This window comes from Nerophis lumbriciformis, linkage group LG07 (assembly GCF_033978685.3).
Source record: "Nerophis lumbriciformis linkage group LG07, RoL_Nlum_v2.1, whole genome shotgun sequence".
Classification (NCBI taxonomy): domain Eukaryota; kingdom Metazoa; phylum Chordata; class Actinopteri; order Syngnathiformes; family Syngnathidae; genus Nerophis; species Nerophis lumbriciformis.
The window spans coordinates 19,535,580-19,560,458 of NC_084554.2; the positions used below are offsets into that span (position 1 = coordinate 19,535,580).

General features: G+C 41.5%; 1 protein-coding gene across 1 annotated transcript in view; it reads right to left on the reverse strand.

The window, feature by feature from the left end:
* Window positions 1–24,879, reverse strand: part of sspo (SCO-spondin) — a 302,516-nt gene that overhangs the window by 131,324 nt on the left and 146,313 nt on the right. Inside the window, exons 57-69 of the mRNA XM_061964637.2 lie at window positions 19,828–19,957; window positions 16,136–16,261; window positions 15,895–15,986; window positions 15,002–15,187; window positions 14,750–14,920; window positions 11,218–11,473; window positions 11,089–11,135; window positions 9,461–9,631; window positions 9,249–9,383; window positions 4,014–4,150; window positions 3,818–3,912; window positions 3,652–3,701; window positions 3,398–3,568 (exon numbers count right to left, since the gene is read on the reverse strand). Coding sequence (XP_061820621.2) covers window positions 3,398–3,568; window positions 3,652–3,701; window positions 3,818–3,912; window positions 4,014–4,150; window positions 9,249–9,383; window positions 9,461–9,631; window positions 11,089–11,135; window positions 11,218–11,473; window positions 14,750–14,920; window positions 15,002–15,187; window positions 15,895–15,986; window positions 16,136–16,261; window positions 19,828–19,957 — 1,767 coding nt within the window. The remainder of the gene's footprint in view (window positions 1–3,397; window positions 3,569–3,651; window positions 3,702–3,817; window positions 3,913–4,013; window positions 4,151–9,248; window positions 9,384–9,460; window positions 9,632–11,088; window positions 11,136–11,217; window positions 11,474–14,749; window positions 14,921–15,001; window positions 15,188–15,894; window positions 15,987–16,135; window positions 16,262–19,827; window positions 19,958–24,879) is intronic.

Sequence of the window (24,879 nt, forward strand, 5' to 3'; positions counted from 1 at the left end):
ATGTATTGCACTTTCTTGTAGCTGTTGTAGTGTATTGTAGTTGTGTTACTTGTAGCAGTGTATTGTATTTTCTTTTAGTTGTAGGAGCGTATTGTAGTTTGTTGTGGTTGTAGTTTTTCTAGTAGTGTATTATACTTTCTTGTAGTTTTAGTACCGTATTGTAGATTTTAGTAGTTTTAGTTATTTCAGTAGTGTATTCTATTTTCTTGTAGTAGCAATAGCGTATTATACTTTTTTGTAGTTGTGTATTATACTTTCTTGTAGTTGTAGTAGCGTATTGTAGTTGTAGTGCTTGTCGTAGTATATTATACTTTCTTGTAGTTGTATTAGTGTATTGTATTTGTAACACATGTAATAAAGTATGGTACTTTCTTGTAGTTGTAGTAGAGTTTTGTAGTATCTTGCAGTTGTAACACATGTAGTAATGTATTGTACTTTATTGTAGTTGTGTTAGTGTATTATATTTTCTTGTAGTTGTAGTACTTGTTGTAGTGTATTGTAGTTTCTTGAGGTTGTACTAGCTTATTGTAGTTTATTGCATTTGTAGTACTTTAAGTTGTAGTAGTGTATTGTACTTTCTTGTAGTTGTAATTATTGTAGTTGTGTATTGTTTTTTCTTGTAGTTGTAGTAGTTTGTAGTAGTTTCTTGTAGCTGTCGTACTTGTAGTAGTGAATTGTAATTTCAAACACACCACCGCCCAAGCAACCGAGCCACGGCAAACAAAAAGGCTGCGTTGCCCCCGCACCAAGCCATTGTTACAAACCCCGCAGCGCAAAACCAAAACATACACGGACCCCGCCAAATAGGAAGCGGACTTGACCACCCAATCCATATCCATCAAAAAAAAAAAAAACACTGCAAAGCGTCAAAAACCAAAACCGAAGAAGAAAACACATCCAAACACACAAATAAAAACATCACGGCCCCCATGAAGCTAGAACAACACCCAATTACCTCTCGGCCAAGAAAGCCTGCTGCGCAGCAACTCAACCCAGTCATGCCAAAAAAAACAACCAAAAAAAAACACACAGCCCGACTTAAAGACCCCAACTCGTGCACAACCACTCCCTAAGTACATCACACAATAATGACAACCGAGACCACCCCATCCACAACAACTCCATTTAGCCATTCCACCCATCGCCCTGTACACCTGAGGGTTCCCCAATATCTCCCCAACAAAGACAGAACCTACTCCACTGCCCCCAGTCATGATCTCACCCAGGTGCAAAACTCTGCCCATAAACATAGCACGCCCTACCCGCACACCCTCAGCGAGGTCCCGGCACGGGACTGGCAGGCCAACAAACCGCAGCCCATGGAGCTTCCGCCGGTCGACGAGGGGCGCGCCGCACCCACAACCCCATTCTACCTGAGCATGTGATGCAGGAGTATGTAGGGCCCCCTGAGTGTCTACTCTGTAGTTACAATTAGGAGGTCAGCCATCACAGCCAACCTCCAGTCCCTATTGATGTGGGGTGTAGTGAGGGAGATATGTATGCAGCTGCAGACCAATGATGCGATTGAAATTGGGGGATAACAAGGGCATGGTGGGTCCCCAAACCCTAAGTGTCCAACATGCAGTTAAAATTGAGGGAAGGACAAGCAGGGGACAAGTCAGGAGGACTGGAGCCCCATGGAGGCGTCCTCATCCCCCCATCACGCCTCCCAGCAGGCCAGTTCCTCAAAGTCCTCTAGATGTGTGTGCTGTAAGTAGGAGGAGGGTGAGCCGACACACAGCCCCCAAAGCACATGCAGGAGGCAACCGAGACGTACGGCGAAGAGGCCAACCCCCCAAATCCAGACACCTCTTGGCGTACCGATTTGAGCAGAATCCCGCATCCAAAGGAAAACCATAACCAAAAGCAACTAAACAGACCCCGCCCCTGGCAGGGGATCCCAAATACACACAACCAAAACAAAAAACAAAACGGCCTAACAAAGTCACGGTGACCTAAAATAATCACGGCCATCACCATCATTGCGACATCGCTCAATGCGCAAATTAAGTACCCATACAGGCGCCAAAGTCCCCCAACCAAGTTGCACTTCTAACACCCCAAAGAAATGGCCACACAACGCACTGTCACGGCAGAGGAAACACCAAACACCATCCCTGTCCCACAAGAACCACACCATCCCCATCCGCGCGTTTGAACAGGTCTATCCTTCCCCACTTCAATCCGCAAACGCTTTATGGCAGATTTATTGTAACACAGTCCTGAAAATTTTTGCTAAATTTCTTGTAGTTGTAACACTTGTAGTAGTGTAGTGTACTTTCTTGTAGCTGTAGCAGAGTCTTGAAGTTTCTTGTAGTTGTAGTAGTGTTTTGTAGGTTCTTGTAGTTGTAGTACTTGTAGTATTGTATAGTAGTTTCTTGTAGTTGAAGTAATATATTGTAGTTGTTGTACTTGTAGTAGTGTATTTTAGTTTCTTGGAGTAGTAGTAACTTGTAATAGCATATTGGTGTTTATGGTCAGCATTTTCATTTTCAAACTATAATAATAACCATAATGCCTCTTCGCAAAGTTGCTAATTTGACGGTAACGATGACCAATGATGAACATCTACAAAATATGATAAATAAAATACGAATAATTAATTTTGTTTTAAGAAACATTTTACTTAAAAAATATTGTCTCAACAGGTCTAATTCACATCATTATGTTATTGGTTTGCTAGCATTTAAAAGAGTACTGGTATCAATTTGTATCAGACAAATGTATTAATTTAACTGTTGCAAGATACTTACATGTGGTGGAAGCTCATCTTCAGAAATGTTTGGGGCGGAGCCGCCAGGTATTTCCTGGTTTTGTGAGGTTGATGATGTCATCACAGACAACATCAGATCATACCAACTCACAGGGGGTAGTTTGTTTTCTATTTAGATTGATCTTAGGTTTGGTTTAGAGAGATATGAGAGTTAGATAGCAATAGTATCTTTGGGTTCCTTTATTTTAACACTATGACGACAAGCTATTGTAGGCTAACTGTTTGACGTGTAGAAATGTTTGATTATTTTGGTAAGCAAACCTGTGGGTAACAGTGACGCATGCCAGGTAGTATGGGAAGTCATATAAAAGAGCAGAAATGTTATTTTGTTGTGAACAATTCAGACATACTGATGCCAAAACACATGGTTTCCTTCCTTGATTGGAGTGAGTAGATTCTTTGCTTTGTACTTTTGATTGTTTAAGTTGCTACTTAGATTTTTTTTATCTGTTTTACAAGTGTTTAAGACATGCTTTGTCAATAAACACACCACACTTCCAACAAATTGAAAGTCTGTCTTCCTATCATTTTGCTCTCGGACATTACATTACAACAAAGAGTGGTGGTCTTAAAGTACATTTGTCTTATATCTGGGTCAATACGGTGTGAAGGTGACAAACTTACGGTCACACAAAGTGTTGACACAGACTCTGTCCTCACGATTGGGTCCCAGACATGACAAGCCGCTGCCAGAGCGCTGAGGGCTGGAACAAAAGCGATATCTGGACTGCAGACCTGCTCCACATGACACTGAGCAGTGACCCCACGGAGTCCACAAGGACCACTGCCCATCAACTGTTAAAAATATTACACCAGTACTTCAAATCAAAGCTAATAGCTTACTTAAGCAACAATAATAATCGTCATCATCATTTTACCGTTACAGATGGCTTGAGAACAGTTTACTAGTCTCCCCGCTTCACATGTACTGTAATATAAGCACAGACTTTTTTTAATGTTTGACGAATGTTGAGCGACTAAACTAAAACTAAAAATGTTTGATTAAATTAAACAGTAACATATAAAAAAATGTGTTTTACTTGCCAATTTTTGCAGTCTGAGGGAACAATTCCTCCTGGTTTATATTTCTCTCCATCAACATCACAGCGACACTCAGATTCATGGACACACGTTCCATCCTAGGGCCAGATAAAGAAAAGTAACAACAGTCTATGTGTGTGTGTGTGTGGTGGTGGGGGGAGAGAGAGTCTTTTTATTGTGGTTGAACCTCAACACCGACCTGTTGGAAAGTCCCAGGTGGACACTGGCAGCCTGGTGTACAATTACGACTGAGGCCCATTGTGACATCTGAACACGACACTGCTCCCCTCACACATTGCTCCCACTGCTGACCTGCCGGACACACTCTGCCAGCATCTGAAAAAATTATTCATCATTACAAATAGATCAACAAATCACACCATTTCCATGAATTACCACAAATACCAGGACGATATTGTGATATTGTGAATGCTATGAGTTTAGTTATTATATCTCAGCAATCCCCAGGCAGACACATAGACACTGCCTCCTACAGACAGGGAGTAGCAATAAAGTAGGGTTGTCACAATAACAGAATTTGGGGGTTGGGGTCCCAGAGGTCCCACATCTGCGGTCCCTTCCAAGGTTTCTCATTGTTCCCCTCGTCTGTTTCTGACGATTTACGACGCTATGGGAAATGTGGTCTTCCTTCAGGCAAAACACTACCGCTTTGGCCCACTGCGGCCACCAAAATCAACAAAAACTGAAAGTTCTTAATGGGGGCTTTAAAACACTTCCTTGTGGTCTACATAACATGTAATGGTAGTTCTTTGGTCAACATTTTGCATACATGATGTTTTACAGACCATCTTCAAGCTGCTTTCTGATTATCTCTTCAGGATGCGCCATTTTGTGGGTGGTCTTATTTACGTGCTTCCACTTTGACTGCATCTTCTCCCCGTCAGCCATGTTGTAGTTTTTAATGCTTCCATACTGACAGATATAAATTCAAACTATACGCTACTTTGTATTAGAAATGGCAACAGTGGAGGAAGCATGTCCATGTACGAGCTCGTCTGCCCATTAACAAGATGATAGAGCAGTGGTTTTTAACCTGGGTTCGATCGAACCATAGGGGTTCGGTGAGTCGGCCTCAGGGGTTCGGCGGAGGTCAAGACACACCCGTGTAGATAAAAACTTCTCCCTATCGCATACTTGCCAACCCTCCCGGATTTTCCGGGAGACTCCCGAAATTCAGCGCCTCTCCCGAAAAACTCCCGGGACAAATTTTCTCCCTAAAATCTCACGAAATTCAGGCATAGCTGGAGGCCTGAGTCCGCTTTCCCACAATATAAACAACGTGCCTGCCCAATCATTTTAACTGTAGAATGATCGAGGGCGAGTTCTTCGTTTCTTATGTGGGTTTATAGTTGGGCAGTTTCATTAACGTCCTCCCAGCGCGGTAACAACACACAACAACAGCAGTCACGTTTTCGTCTACCGTAAAGCAGTTCGTCTGCCGTAAACAGCAATGTTGTGACACTCTTAAACAGGACAATACTGCCATCTAGTGCATTTGATGAAAGCACTTTTGTGCGTGCCACACAGCAATGCATCATCAGAGAGGGTGTTCAGCATGGTTAGAAAAATAGTGACAGAGAATAGAAGAAGGATGGACAATTCAACCCTTAACTCAACAATGAGTAGATGAGTGTTATGTGTGTGTATATGTGTAAATAAATGAACACTGAAATTCAAGTATTTATTTTATTTATATATATATATATATATATATATATATATATACATACATGTCTATATATATATATATATATATATATATAGACATGTGTATATATATATATATATATATATATATATATATATATATATGAAATACTTGACTTGGTGAATTCTAGCTGTAAATATACTCCTCCCCTCTTAACCACACTACAATGACTACAATGTCAGACTACTATAGTGGACTCGGGCAAAGCTCTGTGAGTAAAATGTTACTATATATGAAGATATCTGCTAACGTTAGCAATGGGAAACACGTCAAAAATTGGGCAAATTCCAAACGGCTCATTTGGAAGAAGTATGAATGAAGGCAATATTGTTTTAGTAATATCTCCACGATGCCTCCATGGTTTGAGTACACAAAAACAGGTACGAAGAAGTAAGACAAGTTGTTTTTGCATAATAGGTACCCTTTAAGTTTACGACTTTATTGCAAAGTGTTTCAAAGTATCAAATATTTAAGATCACTGCGCTTTGACAACTTTTTGCACAGAATTTAAATTGCGGTATCAGCTGCCAAGAGGTAATTATACATTCAAAAAATAACAGCAGTGTTTTATTTCCTCCCCATATATAAAAACAAACACTACTGTACTTATAAATATGATCATAAATAACAAAAGTTAACTATTTTACATTTTAAAAAGAACAGCATTGGCGCAGAGCATTCAAGTATACAAAAAAAGAATATTGTTATAAATATTATTTCAATATGTTGGTAGTGTGACGTCATTATGTCACTTGGAATGAAATAAGCTAGTAAAAAGACAAAAACATTTATTTAAAGACAAAACTTTGTGTTTTTATTTATTATTAGTAACATATGTCTCATTATGTTTGTCTTTTTCCTCTATTTTTACATTTATTTGTGTTTATTTACATTTGTTTATTTATATATCTACAACATGCCAAAAACAAGAGGTGCGTTCAGCAGATGGCCCCCAGGCCACACCTTGCCTTCCTGGTGAAATAAGTAAAACAAGTAGTGTTGGCAAACGACAATAGAGTATATATAAGTTGTGTTATCTTAGCACTTATGGAAGTGATTGGCCTGCACGCTTCTGGAGGTTTTCTGCACGCTGTGATAATGCACACTCCCTGGGCTTGTTGAGGCGGATCTTCACTCTTACTCGCACGGCGAATATTTTACCTTTCATGACTGCTTGTATTTGATTCAAATACATGTATGACGCAAAAATCAAATAGCCTCTGACAACCAAGTCCAACTCCTGGCCTGCTCATGTGGCTAGCTTCTAGCCCGGCGGAATTGCTGTTACTGACAGGAAAAGGGGCGAAGGCGAACGAATCACTGCCGCCGTAAAACCAGTTGTTTTGAGCGGACAGTGCTCGTCAGCCTGGGATGGCAATCTGTCTTGGAGAATGAAAACTCCGATTCCAAACTTCCGCTGCCTTGCGGCTATATCCAGACATGGAAAAGGCTTCAGGAGTAAAACTCGAGGAAAAAATCCGCAGTCAGAGCCCCTAAGGCGGTCCGTTGTTGCTTGCAACCTCGTCCCGGCAGCTCCTGCAACATCGCTGATGCCAAATTGTAATAGCCTGACTGTTCCTTTGCATCCACTAGCGACATGGAGAGGTGGGACAAACTGCATTGGCAACAGCCTGTCCTCCACATCAAATCGCCCTGGCTAGAGTCCGACCATCAAAACCTGGAGAGAACACTCCAGCTTCGCCTACGGCATAGACAATACGGGGAGCAACAAATACCGGTGATACGCCGCGCTCAGTTGGCGTAGAGCGTGGTGCTAGGGGTTTCTCTCGACAGTGGGAGGGATCCTTGTATCCCACTGGACAGCTACCGCCCGCTTCAAGCTGGGCAGCCCCCAGTCAGCAAGGTGCTGTCCCGCCACGGTCTACCCTCCCCATTGGGTTCATGGGGATAGGGAACCACCTGAATGGTAGACTGAATCCTCCGCACCAGCCAAAAACCGACCAAGCAAAAGAGACCATCTCTCAACCTGGCCTGCTGGAATGTCCAGACTATGATGACCGGCCTTTCTACGAACTTCACAGACATCAGTGATCTCAGGAAAACTGCGGTCATCAAGGACAAACTCCACAGACTGAATGTAGACATTGCCACCCTCCAAGAAACACGGCTGGCAGATTCGGGTACGATGAAAGAGAATGATTACACCTTCCTCCGGCAAGGAAAGAGCTCAGAAGAGCCGAGGTAACATGGCGTAGGCTTTGCCGTGAAGAACAGCCTGCTGAATACGGTGGAGCAAGGCAGCAACGGCTCAGGACGACTCCTCACTCTTCGCCTCAATACCACCGAAGGCCCCGTGACCCTCGTGAGCGTGTACGTCCCACACTGTCCTCCACCCCAGACACCAAGGACTCCATCATCAGCAGCGTCCCCAGTAAGGAACAACTTGTTCTATTGGGCGACTTCAATGCCAGAGTGGGGGCGGATCACGACTCGTGGCCCTCATGCCTCGGCAAATTTGGGATGGGAAAGATGAACGAGGACGGGCAGCGCCTGCTCGAACTGTGCCCTTTCCACAAGCTATGCGTCACAAACTCGTACTTCCAGTCCAAGCCCCAACACAAGGTTTCCTGCAGACACCCTCGCTCCAAACACTGGCACCAGCTGGACCTCATCCTAGTCAGGCGCACCGCCATGAAATGTGTCCTTCACACACGCTCTTTTCACAGCGCAGACTGCGATACGGACCACTCTCTGCTACGCTGCGAGATGAGGCTGCAACCAAGGAGGATTCATTGATCCAGGAATCAGGGCAACCGCTGCATCGGCGTCAGTAAGATGTCCCAGCCAACCACCAGTAACTGGTGTACTGACCATGGCATTACTGTCCTCGATTGGCCTGCCAACTCCCCTGACCTGAACCCCATAGAGAATTTGTGGGGTATTGTGAAGAAGAAGCTGAAAGACACCAGACCCAATAATGCAAATGAGCTACAGGCTGCTATTGAAGCATCCTGGGCATCCATAACACCTCAGCAATGCCACAGGCTGATTGCCTCCATGCCACGCCGCATTGATGCAGTAGTCCGTGCAAAGGATTCCCAACCAAGTACTGAGTGCATTAATTGACATTTTCAAATGTTTGATTTTGTTTTGGTGTTATAAATCTTTATTTTTTACTTGGTCTGAGGAAATATTCTAATTTTTTGAGATGGGATTTTTGAGTTTTCTTTAACTGTATGCCATAATCAGCAATATTAAAATAATAAAACACTTGCAATATTTCAGTTGACGTGTAATGAATCCAGAATGTATGACATTTTCATGTTTTTAGTTGCATTACAGAAAATAAAGGACTTTATCACAATATTCTAATTTTCTGAGACAGTCCTGTATAACACCCAAAACCAGAACAGCAATATGGCATTTTCTGTTTAAACTCTGCACTCACTCTCACTTGTTTTAATTCTAAGCTCTCGCTGCTTGCCTATTGTGTGAATTAAGCTGCGAAGAAGAAAAAAGGATGTGATGTCATATGCAACCCTCCTTTACACTTTAGACAAAAAACATTGTCTTGTATGTGCTTGCATAAAATGCCCAAAGTTTATTCTGATAGTAGTTCGAGGAATAAAAAAATAATGGATGGATAAATAAAAAAAAGTACAATAAATAATCAGAGGTCAATAAACCGCAGTAAAATTTGTGTCATCATGCTTTGCAAATGAAGGAGCACATTTTTTGTTGTACCGCATGGCTGCAGGTTACAGGCATTGAACTGTTGTGAAGTGCCATGAACTCTGATGGGTCCCCGGGTTCTGGTCCTGTAACCTCCTCCACACGTCACTGAGCACTCGGACCACAAACTCCATGGTTCTTTGACACCTGACATACATCACACCCAAATTAGCTTACTCTGTAAGGAGGGATGAAGCAACATTTACAGGGTGGAAGGATTTTACCAAAACAAGGTTCAACGCTGCAGGTGTCCATGCCAACCCTGACGCCTTCGCAGGGACGACCTCCAGACTCTGGTGGGGGATTGGTTCCTGAACGGTACCGCCTCCTCACACCAACATCACATGTTCGACTACAGGCGCTCCACTGGGTCCAGCTGCTCCAGCCGCAGTCCACTAAATCATATTGGAGAATCATGGAAAAAAAGCATGAAAAGGCAAAGGGCAAAAACAGTTGATGTTGTTCGGTATTAATAATGTTGATGCAGGTTACACAATTGTATTTTGTTCACAATGGTGTGAACGTGCAGGTATAATGAATGCCGGCCGCTGCAGCTGTGTGTGGATATATTGATAAACTTGGTACTTGAGGGGTCAGGTAGAGACCTGACCCCTCAAGAGTCACATTGGACAATAAACTTTGACTTTTAACTCTGTGGCTTAGTATCTAGTACTCTCTGTTCGCAATGTTTGGACCCCGTTTTGATCCCCTGACAATGTAAAGGAAGTGGGACACAGATGCTAAGGTGTTTCCCCCTAGGCAAACACACGGCCATTAGAGGGCCCAAAATACTGACATCAATCGATAACTAGCCATGGACCTCCTGGTCTAATCCTTCCTAGGGTCCCCATATGTCCAGATCCGCAACAGTACAGTATGTTACAGCGTGTTTTATTTAACTTTGAATCCCTGTTCTGTAGACAATATTAAATAAGCAGAATTATTTATTATTATTTGTAATTATGTACATATACTGTATATTTATAAATATATATACATATACATATATACACATACATATTATATATACTACATAAACGTTAGATAGCAACTTAATGGGAAGATTTTAATGAAACTTTTAGGAAACTGGATAAGAAACAAGGGATTTCATTTTTAAGGGTGAACGAGATCATCATCTACTAATGAGGGCTTGGGCCTGACTAAGGTTTGGGCTCTCCGAATGCGTTTTTAGTTATAATAATAACAATAATAATTATAATTTATAATAATAATTAAATGGATAAACATCAATATATAATGATAATAATAACTATTATATAATAATAACTTAAAATAATATTATTGACATAGAATAAATAACGTATACGGTAGTATTATTATAAATAATAAATGTAAAATAAATAGCAATACATCTTTATTATTGAAAATAATGAATTTAGATTAAATAAATAATATACAGTATATCTTTAATGTATTATTATTTATATTAATGTATGTATAGTTAATATACTTTTATTATAAATAATATTACATATGAGATACATTCTAATTATTGCATATGTGTAATTCTTTATATTTGTATATAATATTTCATTTTTAATATTTAATCTATTATTAGTAATATTATAGTAATTTTATATGGCCGGTGCAGCTGATGTCACAATGTCACTGATAGGGCAGCTCAGTGGTGTTTGTGATCAAAACACCAAAATAAACTAATCAGGTTTATATCAGTGTTTACTGACAAAGAATTATGAAGACACTCAAGACAAATGAGTAATTGAGTTCCTCTAACTCTAAATATTACTATAACCTTTATGCATAATGCTGAGGCACCCTCTACAGTGCATATTGTGCCTTCAAAAAGACACATCATAATAAACACACTAACCAGGACAAGGCTTTGTTCCACATTCCATTTTTCCATTGATGCATGTGCTGTTGGAAAAAATCCGAAACAATCAATTAACTTTGACTTTCAGTTTCTCTTCTAACGTCTGTGTTTCTGTCAGGACAGTACCAGTTGTTGCAGGCATCTACAGACAGAGAGACCCCAGCTGGGTAGAGGTCCCCCTGGTGGTAACAAGGACACTGGGACAAAGTCACACAGCTGCCGTTGAGCAGGTAGAAGCCGAGCTCACAGTAGCAGCCGTCGTAACAGGCGGTGGCACACTGCACTTCAGTGGAGGTCATGTCCAAACACACACGAGGACATGCACCTCCTTGCTGCTCACACTCTGCTGCTGTCAAGTAAGTCATGCCTTCTGGGCACACACCTGCATGCAAATTCAGGAAATACTGTTAGAAACTGCATTATGTTGACAATGAAATAATAAGTATACAGTTGATGGTACTATAAAGTTGATGGTATATACAGTATTTGATGGTACATGTCTGATGGTATACATTTGATTGTACATATTTGATGGTACATAGTTGATGGTATATATTTGTTGGTATATATTTTATGGTACGTATTTGTTGGTGTGTATATATATATTTCATGGTCCACTGTATGTTTGAATGTATATACGTGTTGGTACATATTTCATGGTATATGTTTGATGGTATATCGTTGATTTTATATTGATGATGGTATATATTTCAAGGTATATATTTAATGCAACATTTTTCATGGCACATAGTTGATGCATATATTTCATGGTACTGGGCATATTTGATGGTATAAATGTGATAGTTTCTATTTTCTGGTGCAGCCCTTTGAGACGTTTGTGATTAAGGGCTATATAAATGATCTTTGATTGAATGATTGACATAGTTGATGGTACATAGTTGATGGTGTATATTTCATGGTTTATATTTGACGGTACGTATTTGATGGTACATACTTGATGGTGTATATTTCACGGTTTATATTTGTTGGTATTTATTTGATGGTATATGTTTAATGGTACATAGGCAAGGTAAGGCAAGGCAAGTTTATTTATAAAACATAATTTGTACACAAGGCAATTTGAAGTGCTTTACAGAAATTTAAAAGAAGGCAAAAATATTTTATATTAAACTCAATACAATAAAATGAATCAAATATTGTTGATAAAATACTTTAAAGTTAAAGTGTTTATAGGCTGGATTTGAACATTGCCAATGTTGAGGCCCGTCTTACAGCTTCAGGGAAGACTATTGCAGATTTAAGGAGCATCAAACTGAAATGCAGTTTCACCATATTTGGTCCTGACACTAGGCACCAGTAGGAGACCACTCCCTGAGGTTCTCAGAGCTTGAGATGGTTCATATGGCTCTAACATATCAGAGATGTACTCTGGTACAAGACCATGACAAGACTTGTATACAAGGAGAGCTGTTTTAAACACTATTCTCTGAGCAACAGGAAGCCAGTGCAGTGACCTTATCACTGGACTAATATGGTCGTATTTCCTGGTTGTCAACAAAACTCGCGCAGCAGCATTTTGGATGTACTGTAGCTGCTTTACAGCCTGTTTAGAGAGCCCAGTGAGAAGGTCATTACAGCAGTCTAACCTGCTGTAGACAAAGTCTGATTTAGACATTATTCCTCAGATTTTAAAAATGTTATTCAGGTGGTAAAAAGTTGCTGATGTTACTGACCTCATGTGGCTGTTAAAGTTAAAATCTGAGCCCATTATTATCCCTAGATTTCTAACCTGATTGCTAGGTTTCAGGAAGAGGGTCTCAAGGTGATTAATAACAGTTTATCTTTGCTTCTGTCGGCCAAAGACAATGATTTCAGTATTGCATGAGTTTAGCTGAAGAAAATTGTTTTGCATCCACACACTAATCTGTTCGATGCAGCGACTAAGTGAATCAACAGGCCGACGTTCACCTGCCATCAGTGACACGGAGATCTGAGTGTCATCTGCGTAGTTAGATAGGACATATTGAAGCTGTGTATTCGCTGTCCTAATGGCAGCATGTAAAAGTTGAACAATAGGGGTCCCAAAATCTAGCCCTGAGGAACCCCACAGGTCAAAAAAATACAACATGATACATCACAATTTCCAGTTTCTCTTTTCAACATGTTCGAAAAGAAGTAGGAAGAAGCAGTGCTTATTTAATCCTACCCCTTTTCTTTTACATAACAGTTGCTAAAACTTTTTGTTCACTTCCTGTTCACAATTTATTCACAATATACTCCATAAGTAATCACAATAAAAATAAATAAATAATAATAATTTAATAATAAATGGTCAAATATGTACTTTTGTACATACATTTCTTGGACTAGCATTTTTATATCTTGTATCTGTTACTGGAGCCTGTATTTTTGTATAGAGAGTACAGTCGCTGAAAATGACCTCCCCCTACGTGAAAGACCAGCAGCCGCCACTGTGTTTCATCATACAATGAGCAGCAGCAATTGCAAAATACAGCAAAATGATATGAGAAAAAATACTAATAACAAAGATTTGTTTTTAAATGTATGCACAACATTTTTGTTAGCCTTTTTAAAGAAAATATGTAAATTATATAATGACATCGTATTGACAACGCCCCTAGCCATGCTCCCACTGTCACAATCTGAGGGAAACCCTGAGCTTACAGTGCAGTTGATATATATTTGATATTATATAGTTGGTATATGATTGATGGTGTATATTTGACGGTATACATTGATGGTACATAGTTGATGGTATATCGTTGTTTGTGTGTAGTTGATGGTATTTACCAGGGGTGTCAAACTCATTTTAGCTCAGGGGCCGCATGGAGGAAAATCTATTCCCAAGTGGGCCGGAATGGTAGAATCATGGCATGATAACCTACAAATAAAGACAACTCCAGGTTTTTTTTTTGTTGTACTTTTGCACAAAATAGAAAAAGCACATTCTGATAACATACAAATCACAAATAATACTCTGGACAACACACTTCGAGTTTGTTGAAAATTCTGAGGAAATTGGTGCATTTTAAAAAACACAATGTGCTTAGACTTTTTCTCAGTGTATCTACAAAGCCAGGATTAAACTTTAAGTCACAGTCTTTCTGAGATCGAACAAAAAACACAACATGTAAACTCTTCTAGGTATCAAATACCTCCTTTGTCATGTCCACGTATCAATCCAGTTCTAACTCGACAAACCGTAAGAAACGGAGGTAAAAACTATTCAAAAGGGTCAAGTTTTCATTATGGGGGATTAAGGGGGCCAAGTAACGATGTGTTCGAAGCAGAAGACATACAACGTCAGGTTTTAAGTTTCATTTGTGTCGAGGGAGAGGAGCCGCAGCCACGCTTTACTTTGTACCTCTTGCTAGTCCTAATAGAATTGCTATTGTGACATCCAGTGGACACATTTAGAACAGCAGTTGCTTTCATTAAAAAAAATGCAGCTCATTTTAATACTTGGCAAACTCATCACGCGGGCCGGATAAAATCTGGGCCGTAGGTTTGACACCTCTGGTATATACAGTATTTGTTGGACTACAGTTGAGAGTATATGTTTAATGGTATCCAAATTATATATATTTGATAGTATATAGTTGGTATATGTTTGATGGTATATGTTTGATGGTATATAGTTGATGGTATTTAGTTGATACATATTATTCGATGGTACCTGTACAGGGGTGAGCATTGCAGTCTCTCGTCTGAACGTGTGGACCAGGACAGCTGCTGCCTCCATGTTGTGGTGGAGGTGAAGTGCAGAACCGCTCTCGAGTTTGAACACCAGAGTCACAATCAGAGGAACAGAGAGACCACATGGACCATGCAGACCAGCTGCCGTCCACTAGAAGCAGAAGGCAATTAACTTTTAGTCTGCTGATGTTTGCATTCTGAATAAAAAAAAGAGAACATATATCACTCGTACCTGCACAGTGCACCGTGTTGCAAGGCTCCTGCTCTATGTTGTCTCCATCACAGGAAGGCGTGTGAGTATGATTGTGGTTGCAGCTGCGGAATCGTTGCCGGATTCCCACATCGTCAACATGATGGAAACACGTCTTACTGCACTCTGACCAGCTGGTCCATTTACTCCAAACCCCATCCGGTTGGTCTGTGTGAACATTTGAGATTTGCCCTGTCATCTTAATAGTAAATTAACATATATGCTAAATGATACTAAGTTATATATGAATTTAGAAGCTAGGATGTACATAAGTCACATGTTGCAGTTTAACCCTTTCATGCACGCTGCTTACTACAGTGGACAGATATCTTAAATTGCTTTTTCTCTTATATGTGTCAGTCCTGATGTCAAAGTTGTGCATCAGTCACCTCAGTGGACAATAGTGTTAAAATTGTGGTGTGCAGTGTGGCCAACACCTTTCAATGGGTGACTCTGATTTGAGATACATGGGTTCTAAGTTACAAGGTCAATGGGTAAAACCAATTACTGTAAAATGGTAAGTTAAGGTACTATACTTTATTTGGCAAGGTGTGCTCCATTCCCTAGTTGGTGTGTAAATTGATTACGTAGACCCCGACTTAAACAAGTTGAAAAACTTATTCGGGTGTTACCATTTAGTGGTCAATTGTACGGAATATGTACTAAACTGTGCAATCTACTAATAAACGTTTCAATCAATCAATCAATCAATCAAAGAAGACATGATCAAAACGTATGGACATAAGAGAAACTGACGATGAGTGATAATGATCCTTTTGTCTGATTAGCTTTAGCTCCTAAGACGATGCCAGATGATGAGACTGAAAACCAACAAGTATTGTCCCTGTTCTTGGTCAGTGAATGCACGTGTTTACCAGTGATGCAAGGGATGGAGCAGCGGCGGACTTCTGATAAGTCTCCTGGGCACAGGAGTCCTCTGATGGCTCCTGTCTGGTTTATTGGAGACCTAAGAAGACACATCTGTTCAGTCACAACTTGTCTCAAGTAAGAAAGGGAGAAGTAAACTGATGCAAGTTGGTCTTAAAGCAAGAAAATAGGATTGGATTAGGAGTTAAAATGTAAGCAGACATCAAAAAGTCTGCAACAGCTGTTCACCTGTATCGTTGTTGGAGCCCAAGCCCGCAGGTGACGTCACATGGTGACCATGACGACCAGGCTGACCACTGACAGCTAAGCATGCAGTCGGAAGAGTCGCAGGTGACGTGTCCATCCTTGCATACACTTGTAGGGACAAACATGTTTTTATTTAAAATCTACCAGTGTCAAAATAATATACAGAAGTAAAAAGACACATTAATAAAATGATGGTGGATATACCACAAACCAAGTGAAATAAAAATACAGTAATTCATGGCAAAGATCTGTCAAGTTACATATACAGTACAATCCGCTTAAGTTGATGCCCTTCGGACTGGCTGACTGATGTAAATGATATATGCTGTTGTCGACATAACCAAAACTAGCCATTGCTTGCAGATTTACTTGTGACTTTGTTCAGAACCATAAGGACAATGTATGATAATAAAGTACTTTGTTTGGTAACATTTTTTTTTTCCATTTGTGCATATTTGATTTAGATTACTGTGTTTTCATATGACATCGTAGCAACAGGAGAATATTTTGTAAGGTTCTGAGCTATGATTCAGGGGCTGAGCTATAAGGGGCAGTGGCGTTTATTCAGTAGCAAAATCCTAATTAAAGAGAGAATGGCCAACTCGGTTTCCGACCACCTCCTAAATGATTGGTCAAAAAGCACTCACGTGACTACAGGGCGCTATGCTTGCTTCCAACTTTGAGCTGGCCACAGTTGGAGCTATGTGTACACTGCACTTCCTCACCTCCTCATCTCTTTTAATTTATTTTATTTTTTTGCCGTGTAAACAAGCATATCCATACACAGTTGACATACTGTTTTTTGTCTTTTTCTTATTAATATGTTTTATTGATTTTTATGAATACAAACAAATCAACAGTCGATGAATAATGGATTGTACATGGCAAAAATCAAGTAAAAAATACATAAATTATATATATTTATACACATATATATTTATACATATATAAACACACATATATATGTATATACACACACACATACATATATACATACATAAATATACATATGTACATATACAGTACATACATACATTATGTATATATATATATACGTACATTAGGGCTGTCAATGTTAATGTGTTAACGCGTTACCATAAATTAATGATGCTTAATCAAAGTCTAAGTTTTGACCGGCGCCTGAAGGCAACGAGCATTGAACAGGGAGTGATAACGTCACACACCTGTTCACCTGTGGGATGTGTATGATGAGCATTCCTCGACTTTCTCAGTCTTTTTTGCCACTTGTGCCAGCTTTGTTGAAACATGTTGCAGGCATCAAATTCCAAACGAGCTAATATTTGCAAAAAATAACAAAGTTTACCAGTTCGAACTTTAAGTGTCTTGTATTTGCAGTGTATTCAATTGAATATAGGTTGAAAATGATTTGCAAATCATTGTATTCTGTTTTTATTTACGATTTACTCAACGTGCTAACTTCACTGGTTTTGGGTTTTGTACAACACATGTCAACATAAAAAGTACATATTTAATAAAAAAATCGCACATTTTATGTCAACAAAAGCAAACAACCATGTATGTCAAAGTCAACTTAAGCGGGCACTTTTTATTAATAATAAGAACCCAAACGACACGGTAGACCAGAACTTGATGAGCTGTCGACATAAATGGGGTTGACTTAAACGGGTTACAACGTATGTTACATTGTTCATGGTAAATGTTTTCTACATATAAAAATAACTGTATTCATGTTGTTAATTAATTTTAACAAATGTACTTTGAATTGAACAAAAATAATAACTATTAATTTATTACAAATGAAACAGCAGCACGGTGACGCTTGTGCCTCACAGCGAAAAGACATGCATCTGGAGATAGGCTGATTGGCAACACTAAATGAGCCCTAGCGTGTGAATGTGAGTGTGAATGTTGTCTGTCCTTCTGTGTTGGCCCTGCAATGAGGTGATAACTTGTCCAGGGTGTGCCCCGCCTTCCACCCGAGTGTAGCTGGGATAGGCTCCAGCTACACTTCAGCAACCCCAAGAGGGACACGTGACATGGATGGATGAATGGATAAATGAAACACTTACATTTATTGAGTGTTGTATTAGCATATTTGCTATTGTAACAAATTAGTCACGTCAGACTTTTCATAACAACTTCAATGTTAAAAGCTGATAGTGATATTTTGCTAGCTTGTTTTGTGTACTTTCATAAAATAAATGTAGTAAGTAAGTAAATAAGACCTGTTGAATTGTAATGTTTTGACTCCCCATTTTAGCATTACAATTGTTAAATATATTTAAAATTAGCTTTAATGGTAATAAAAAGGCTTTTGAAAAAATTACCTGGCTCACCTGACACACTATTTTATGGAATGTACTGGAATAGTCACATAATGACTGTCAGAAGACAACCACTCCTAAATGTTGACTTTACTTCACTTAGGACTAAATGAGTTCTAGTCAAGCGCAAAGTTGTACAGAAACACATTTTAATACAGTGCATTTAAAACTGTTTAATGGGTTTGAGCATATATTAGCAAATTTCATCACAAGTGAATGAATGGGTAAACATGTCAAATGCATTCTAATGCCCATAATGAGAATGAATAAAATAGCTGATTAAATGCCACAGGTGCCACAATGTTCAATCTGAGCATGTAATCATTTAGTGTGTACATCAATTACCTACTCTCTATTATACTTCGTCAGATGTACACAGAGTCGCAGACTATGCTGTTCTGTACGTCCATGCTATAATAAGCAGCCACACTGCAGCTATCAGCTGCTATGTTGCTCCCATTTACACCTTAATGAATTTAGGGTAGTCCAATATTTTACATTGTGCTGGATTCACAGTTATTCTTTAAGAAGCAGGTTAAAAAACTGAATAAAATCAAATTTAACATACAATTTTAGCTGCATTGACATTTTTAAACAACAAACATAGCTAAATTTAACTTTACTTCATTGACTTCATTGAAAAAGTGTGTTTTCTCATCCAGCGTGTCAAACATGAAAAACAATTCTTGTAAAATATGAGGAACTAGAAACACAGATATCTTTTAATAAGACCTTGAAAAATGGTTGCTGGAGAGTCATAATCAGTTATAATCATAATTTATAGACAGTTTTATGTATTTGCGTAATTTACAAGGTACATTTCTGTCAGTAAGTGTTTTACAACACTTAAACCTTATAATTTACATGTTATTGTTAATCTATGTTTTATGCTGTGAACGTGTTTGTCTTCCTTTTAACATCAATTTGCTGAGGTATTGAAGATGGAAATTAGCTATAGCTATAATCTCAAACATTTATACTGCAATAATATACATTGTCTTTGATGTTTGCAAGGTATCATCCATGGTAGGTGCACAATATTAGAAACAGCACTTGCTGCATGATGCAGTGCAGTATTACATTATTGCAATAACAGAGATCTTTAATACTAATAGTGAAGTAAAACCTTATAAACATAATCAAAGCCAAGCATTATTTTTTTCTATGCAACCATTTTTGTCACATCCTTTTAAAGGATCTAATTTGATGGTGCAGGTGTACCTAATGATGTTAACTCATACACAAATAAAATATATTTTGAAGTGATTATCCATCCATCCATCCATCCATTTTAATTTTTGTAAAAGCCTATAGCTATGCGAAGCAATAATACATCCAAAGTAGAAGATATGAAGTAAATAATCTCACCATGTCGTACAATTGTCCCTGCTGATGGTCTGTCCAGGCTGCAATATTTGGCCGTTCCATTGACAGACACATTGGCTGGCTTCCACACACTGTCCTCCCTGTAAGTACATGCCATTTGGACAGCGGCACCCTAGGGAAGAAAAAAAAATAACATCTAAATAATATTTGTTTTACGAGTAAATGAACAGATAAATACTGACGTTGACGAGGATATTGTTTTTCACTTAGATGTGAAAGTAGATAATTGTTGCTAATTGTGGATTCAATCAGCCAGACTGCAACATCCAGTCTTCTCATGTATGTTTATTTTAATTACACCTTCGTTTGATATAATTTTGATGATTATGGCTTACAGTTTATGAAAACCTCAAATGGAACATTTCTGAAAATGTAAGGTTTTCAAAACTGTAAGCCACAATCATCAAAATTATAACAAGTACAGACTTGACATATGTCACTTTTCAGTTTATTTAACATTAGTTTCACATTTTAAGTTAAATTCCTGACATTAAATCACTTTTGCACGACGATCTAATTTTTGGAGTTTCACTCTATGTTGCATCCACATAAACGGGTTGTCAACTGACTTAAACAGGTTCCAGTATATTAAAGTATTAAGTATTAAAATGTAGTGTAGCTAAATTATTCTTGATAAAAGTCTGCTACTAGTGTTGCTGTACAGTATATATGCATGTTTATTTATCCGTCACATATTTGTATGACATATTGTACATCACTGTATATGGTTCAGTCCCAACAGTATTTAGTCACTAATATTTACATCTTGTGTTCATTTCACATCCACAGGTGTCATATTGATCAGTGTTATTATCTACAGTTTATTTACAGTATTAACACATTACTTCAGTTCACTTCACACATTAGCTTTCTCGGAGAGCCCTAACATGAGCGTTCCTTGCAAATTTCTGAGCAGCCTGCATTTTCCTTTTGGTCTCTGCTTTTGTAGCTTTTTACACAATATGGGTCATTCTCAAAATTTGCCTAGGTTTTGGTAATAAGCAGATTGCTCTAAAATAAAATTTCCTTTCATATTTGAAATCATTCTATCATTACTATTAGTCAGATATTGTATATATATGGGGTAAAAAAAATTTATTAGTGGTGTAACAGGTTTGCCAAGATTTATTATTATACAAAATATATTTTAAAGTTACGACTATTACATGATATATGCTATCAGAAAGTAGCATTAATTGTAAAATACATAACCACTAATAACAATTCACAGTTTTAATGTATATGCCTAATTGCCTACAAGTTTAGTTATAAATATAACAAAATACCAAATGTAAACATTTCATTATTTTCGCCAAAATAGGATATAAATTTATGAAAATAATTAAACATGTTTAGTATTGTTTACTCATATTTGAAAATAGGAAATAATAATAATGTGAGGACACTGACATATTGCATGAAACAAGTGTGAAAATATTGTAATATTCCCAGGAACGTAGGCTCATAGACTTATTCGTTTGTCTCGTATTTATTGTAATAAGATGCAATGTAACCACACAACAGCTCCAATGTGCGTCTCCCCTCTTTCCCGGCAAAACTCGAACTAACACTTCCTGTCAACAACGTCACTTCCCTAACTTCCCCGGAAGTCCCGCCCCCCAGCCAAAGCCATTGGCTAACACCCCGTAGCTAGCCGCTACATCACCCCCCCCTTACAAAAAGTCCTCGCCCTCGAGGACTGACCCGTAAGGCAACATTTGGCAACACCATAGCAGCATGTAAATCAGAGCAACCCATTAGTGCAAACACAACAGTGTAAACAAACATAACCCTTACATCACACAAAAGCAGGTTCACAAACCCCCCCACCCCCTTCCCTTATTGTCCTTCAGTCTAAGGACACCACAAAGTCTTGCAAGCGGTCCGGAGGCCTCTTCTTCCGCCTCGGCCGCTCTCTTCCATCCCCCAGCAGTGGAACAGCTGGGTCGGGTGTGCCAGTCCTCGGGCGGCAGCTGGAGGGGGCGGGGGATGAGGGGAGTGGGGAAATTGGTTCCCCCTGGGGCGTAAGCGGGGTATTGGTAAAGGGCTGTGCGGGCAAGGGAGAGGTCACCTGTGTATCCGAAGCAGGGGAAGGGGGACCCCCCCGGTAGGGGGCGAGTCTGTCTCTGTGGAGGGCCACCTTCCTTCCCCGGGGGGGGGAGCTGGACACGATACACAACCTCTCCCAGCTTCTGGAGTATCTTACAGGGTCCTGTCCATTTGCTGTCCAGCTTGGGACTGCGGCCCTTCTTCCGAATCGGGTTGTAGACCCAGACCAACTCGCCTGGCGCGAAGTCCCTCCCTCGGGTCGTCACGTCATAGTAGCGTTTTTGTTTTACACCAGCTTCCTGCAGCTGCTCCCGAGCGAAACTGTGGGCTGAGTCCAGCCGGTCTTGTAGTTTCCTGGCGTACTCTGGCCCTGCAGCAAAGGCTGGGGCATCCGGTGGGCGGCCAAAGGCCAGTTCTGCTGGTGTGCGCATCTCTCTCCCTAGCATGAGAAGTGCCGGTGTGCACCCCGTGGATTCCTGGACAGCAGAGCGACACGCCATCAGCACCAGTGGTAGGTGTTGGTCCCAGTCACGCTGGTGGCGGGAGGTGACAATGGCGAGCTGGTCTCCCAGGTTGCGGTGGAACCGCTCCACTAACCCATCACTCTGAGGGTGCAATGGGGTAGTGCGGGTTTTGTGAATGCCCAGGCGCTCGCACAAGGCCGCGAACACCCGGGACTCAAAGTTTGTGCCTCGGTCACTGTGCAAAGACGCCATGACGCCAAACCGACCTATCATGCCCTCCACCAGGGCATCGGCAATGGTCTCTGCCTCCTGGTTGGGAATGGCGTATGCCTCAGGCCACTTGGTGAAATAGTCTATGGCGGAAAGGACGTAGCGGTTCCCCTTGTTAGACCGTGGGTACGGCCCTGTAATGTCAATCCCCACCCTGTCCATGGGGCACCCCACTGGGAACTGTTGGAGCGGTGCCTGTGAGCGCCCAGTGGGGCCTTTGCGGGCAACGCAGGGGTCACAGCGGCGGCAGAAGTCTTCTACATCTCTCTTCTGCCGACCCCAATAGAACCCTTGTCGCAGCCGCTTAAGTGTTTTGGCGACCCCGAAATGTCCAGACCCACCTTCCCCATGCACTGCCTTAAGAACCTCCCCTTGCAGTCCCTTTGGCACCACCACCTGCCATTGTTCTTCCCCCGTGGCCGCGGCCTTAAATGCCCGCTGCAGCACACCTTGGGACACCCGCAGTGAGTCAAACATGGCCCACAGGCCCTTGGTAGCCTTGGAGAACGGTACCACCGCCTCCCAAGGTGGGCGCTGCCGAGCCTCCACCCACTGCAAGACAGGCTGAAGGTCTGTGTCCTCCTCCTGCGCGTGCCTCCAATCAGCATTCGTTACAGTCTGTAGTTCCCTGCAGTCAACGTTATCAGCCTGACTGACGGCCGCACACTCGGCGCCCTCTGCCCGCCGCTCTTGTTCCCGAGCTTCCCTGCGCTCGCAGTAACGACATCCGTCTGCTGCACACGGCCGGCGAGAGAGCGCGTCCGCGTTAGAGTGGCGAGTACCTGGCCGATGTTCTATTTCAAAGTGGTATCCTTGTAGCTCTTCCAACCACCTGGCGACCTGCCCCTCCGGCTCCCGGAAAGTCATTAGCCACTGGAGGGCAGAGTGGTCAGTCCTAATCACAAAGGGGAGGCCACACAGGTAATATTTAAAGTGTCTGATAGAGAGCACCACTGCCAGGAGTTCTCGGCGGTTGACACAGTAATTCCGTTCCGACTTTGTGAGTTTCTGGCTGAAGTAGGCCACCACCCTCTCCCCTTCCTGCCACGGCTGTGCAAGTACCTCCCCAACCCCCACTCCGCTGGCATCAGTGTCCAGTAAGAAGGGCAGGGTGAGGTCAGGTGGGGCAAGTACCGGGGCCTCACACAGGGCCTGTTTCAGCCCCCAGAATGCCTCCTGGCACCCTTCGGACCACACAAAGTCTTTGCTTTTTTCCAGCAATCGATATAGGGGCGCGGCGATTGTAGCAAAACCCCGCACGTGCCTCTGATAGTAAGAGGCAAGCCCGATGAAGCTCTTCAGCTGTCCTTGGTCCCGAGGGACAGGCCAGTCTCTCACAGCCCGCACCTTCTCGCCCATGGCGCCGATGCCATCGGCACCCAGCTCATGTCCCAAGGTTACCTCTCGCCGCATGAAACTGCATTTGTCAGGGTGCAGTTTAAGGCCCGCTGCTCGAATCCTCTCCAGGACTCGACTCAGGGACCCGAGGGCTGCTTCAAAAGAACGCCCATGTACCAGGATGTCGTCCAGGTATACCAAGCACTCTTGGCGGGGTATACCAGCCAGCACTTTGTCCATAAGCCGGGCAAAAGTGGCGGGGGCATTGCAGAGTCCAAAACTAAGGACTTTGAATTGCCACAAGCCCCAGCCGGTACAGAAGGCGGATTTAGGGCGAGATTCAGGAGAAAGGGGTACTTGATAATATCCGCTTTTAAGGTCCAGAGTGGTGAACCACGAAGAGCCGGAAACTAGGTCCAGGGACTCATCAATACGGGGAAGGGGGTAAGAGTCCTTTGTGGTCACTTCGTTCAGCCGTCTGTAATCCACACAGAATCGCCAATCACCAGCCTTCTTTTTCGCGACCATGACCACAGGTGCGGCCCAGGGGCTCTCAGACGGCTCAATAAAGTCGGCCCGCAGCAGGTCATCTACGGCCTTGTCACATACCTGCTGTCGAGCGAGGGGAATGCGGCGCGCGTGGCACTTGATGGGCCGCGCCAATCCAGTGTCTATGACATGCTCTGCCAAGTGGGTTCTTCCCACTTCACTCTCATTCATTGCAAAGCTGCCCTGGAATTCCATCAGCAGCTGTTTCAGCTGCTCCTGTTGCTGTTTCTCCAAGTCCCCATACTCCTCCCTCCACACCCCTCCCCCCATGACCGGGGGTGATGGCTGCGGGTGGGGGGCCGTGGGTAGGGATGCCCAGGGCTGGCATCCCCGGGTAATACACAGCTCTGTCTCCCCCCTCATT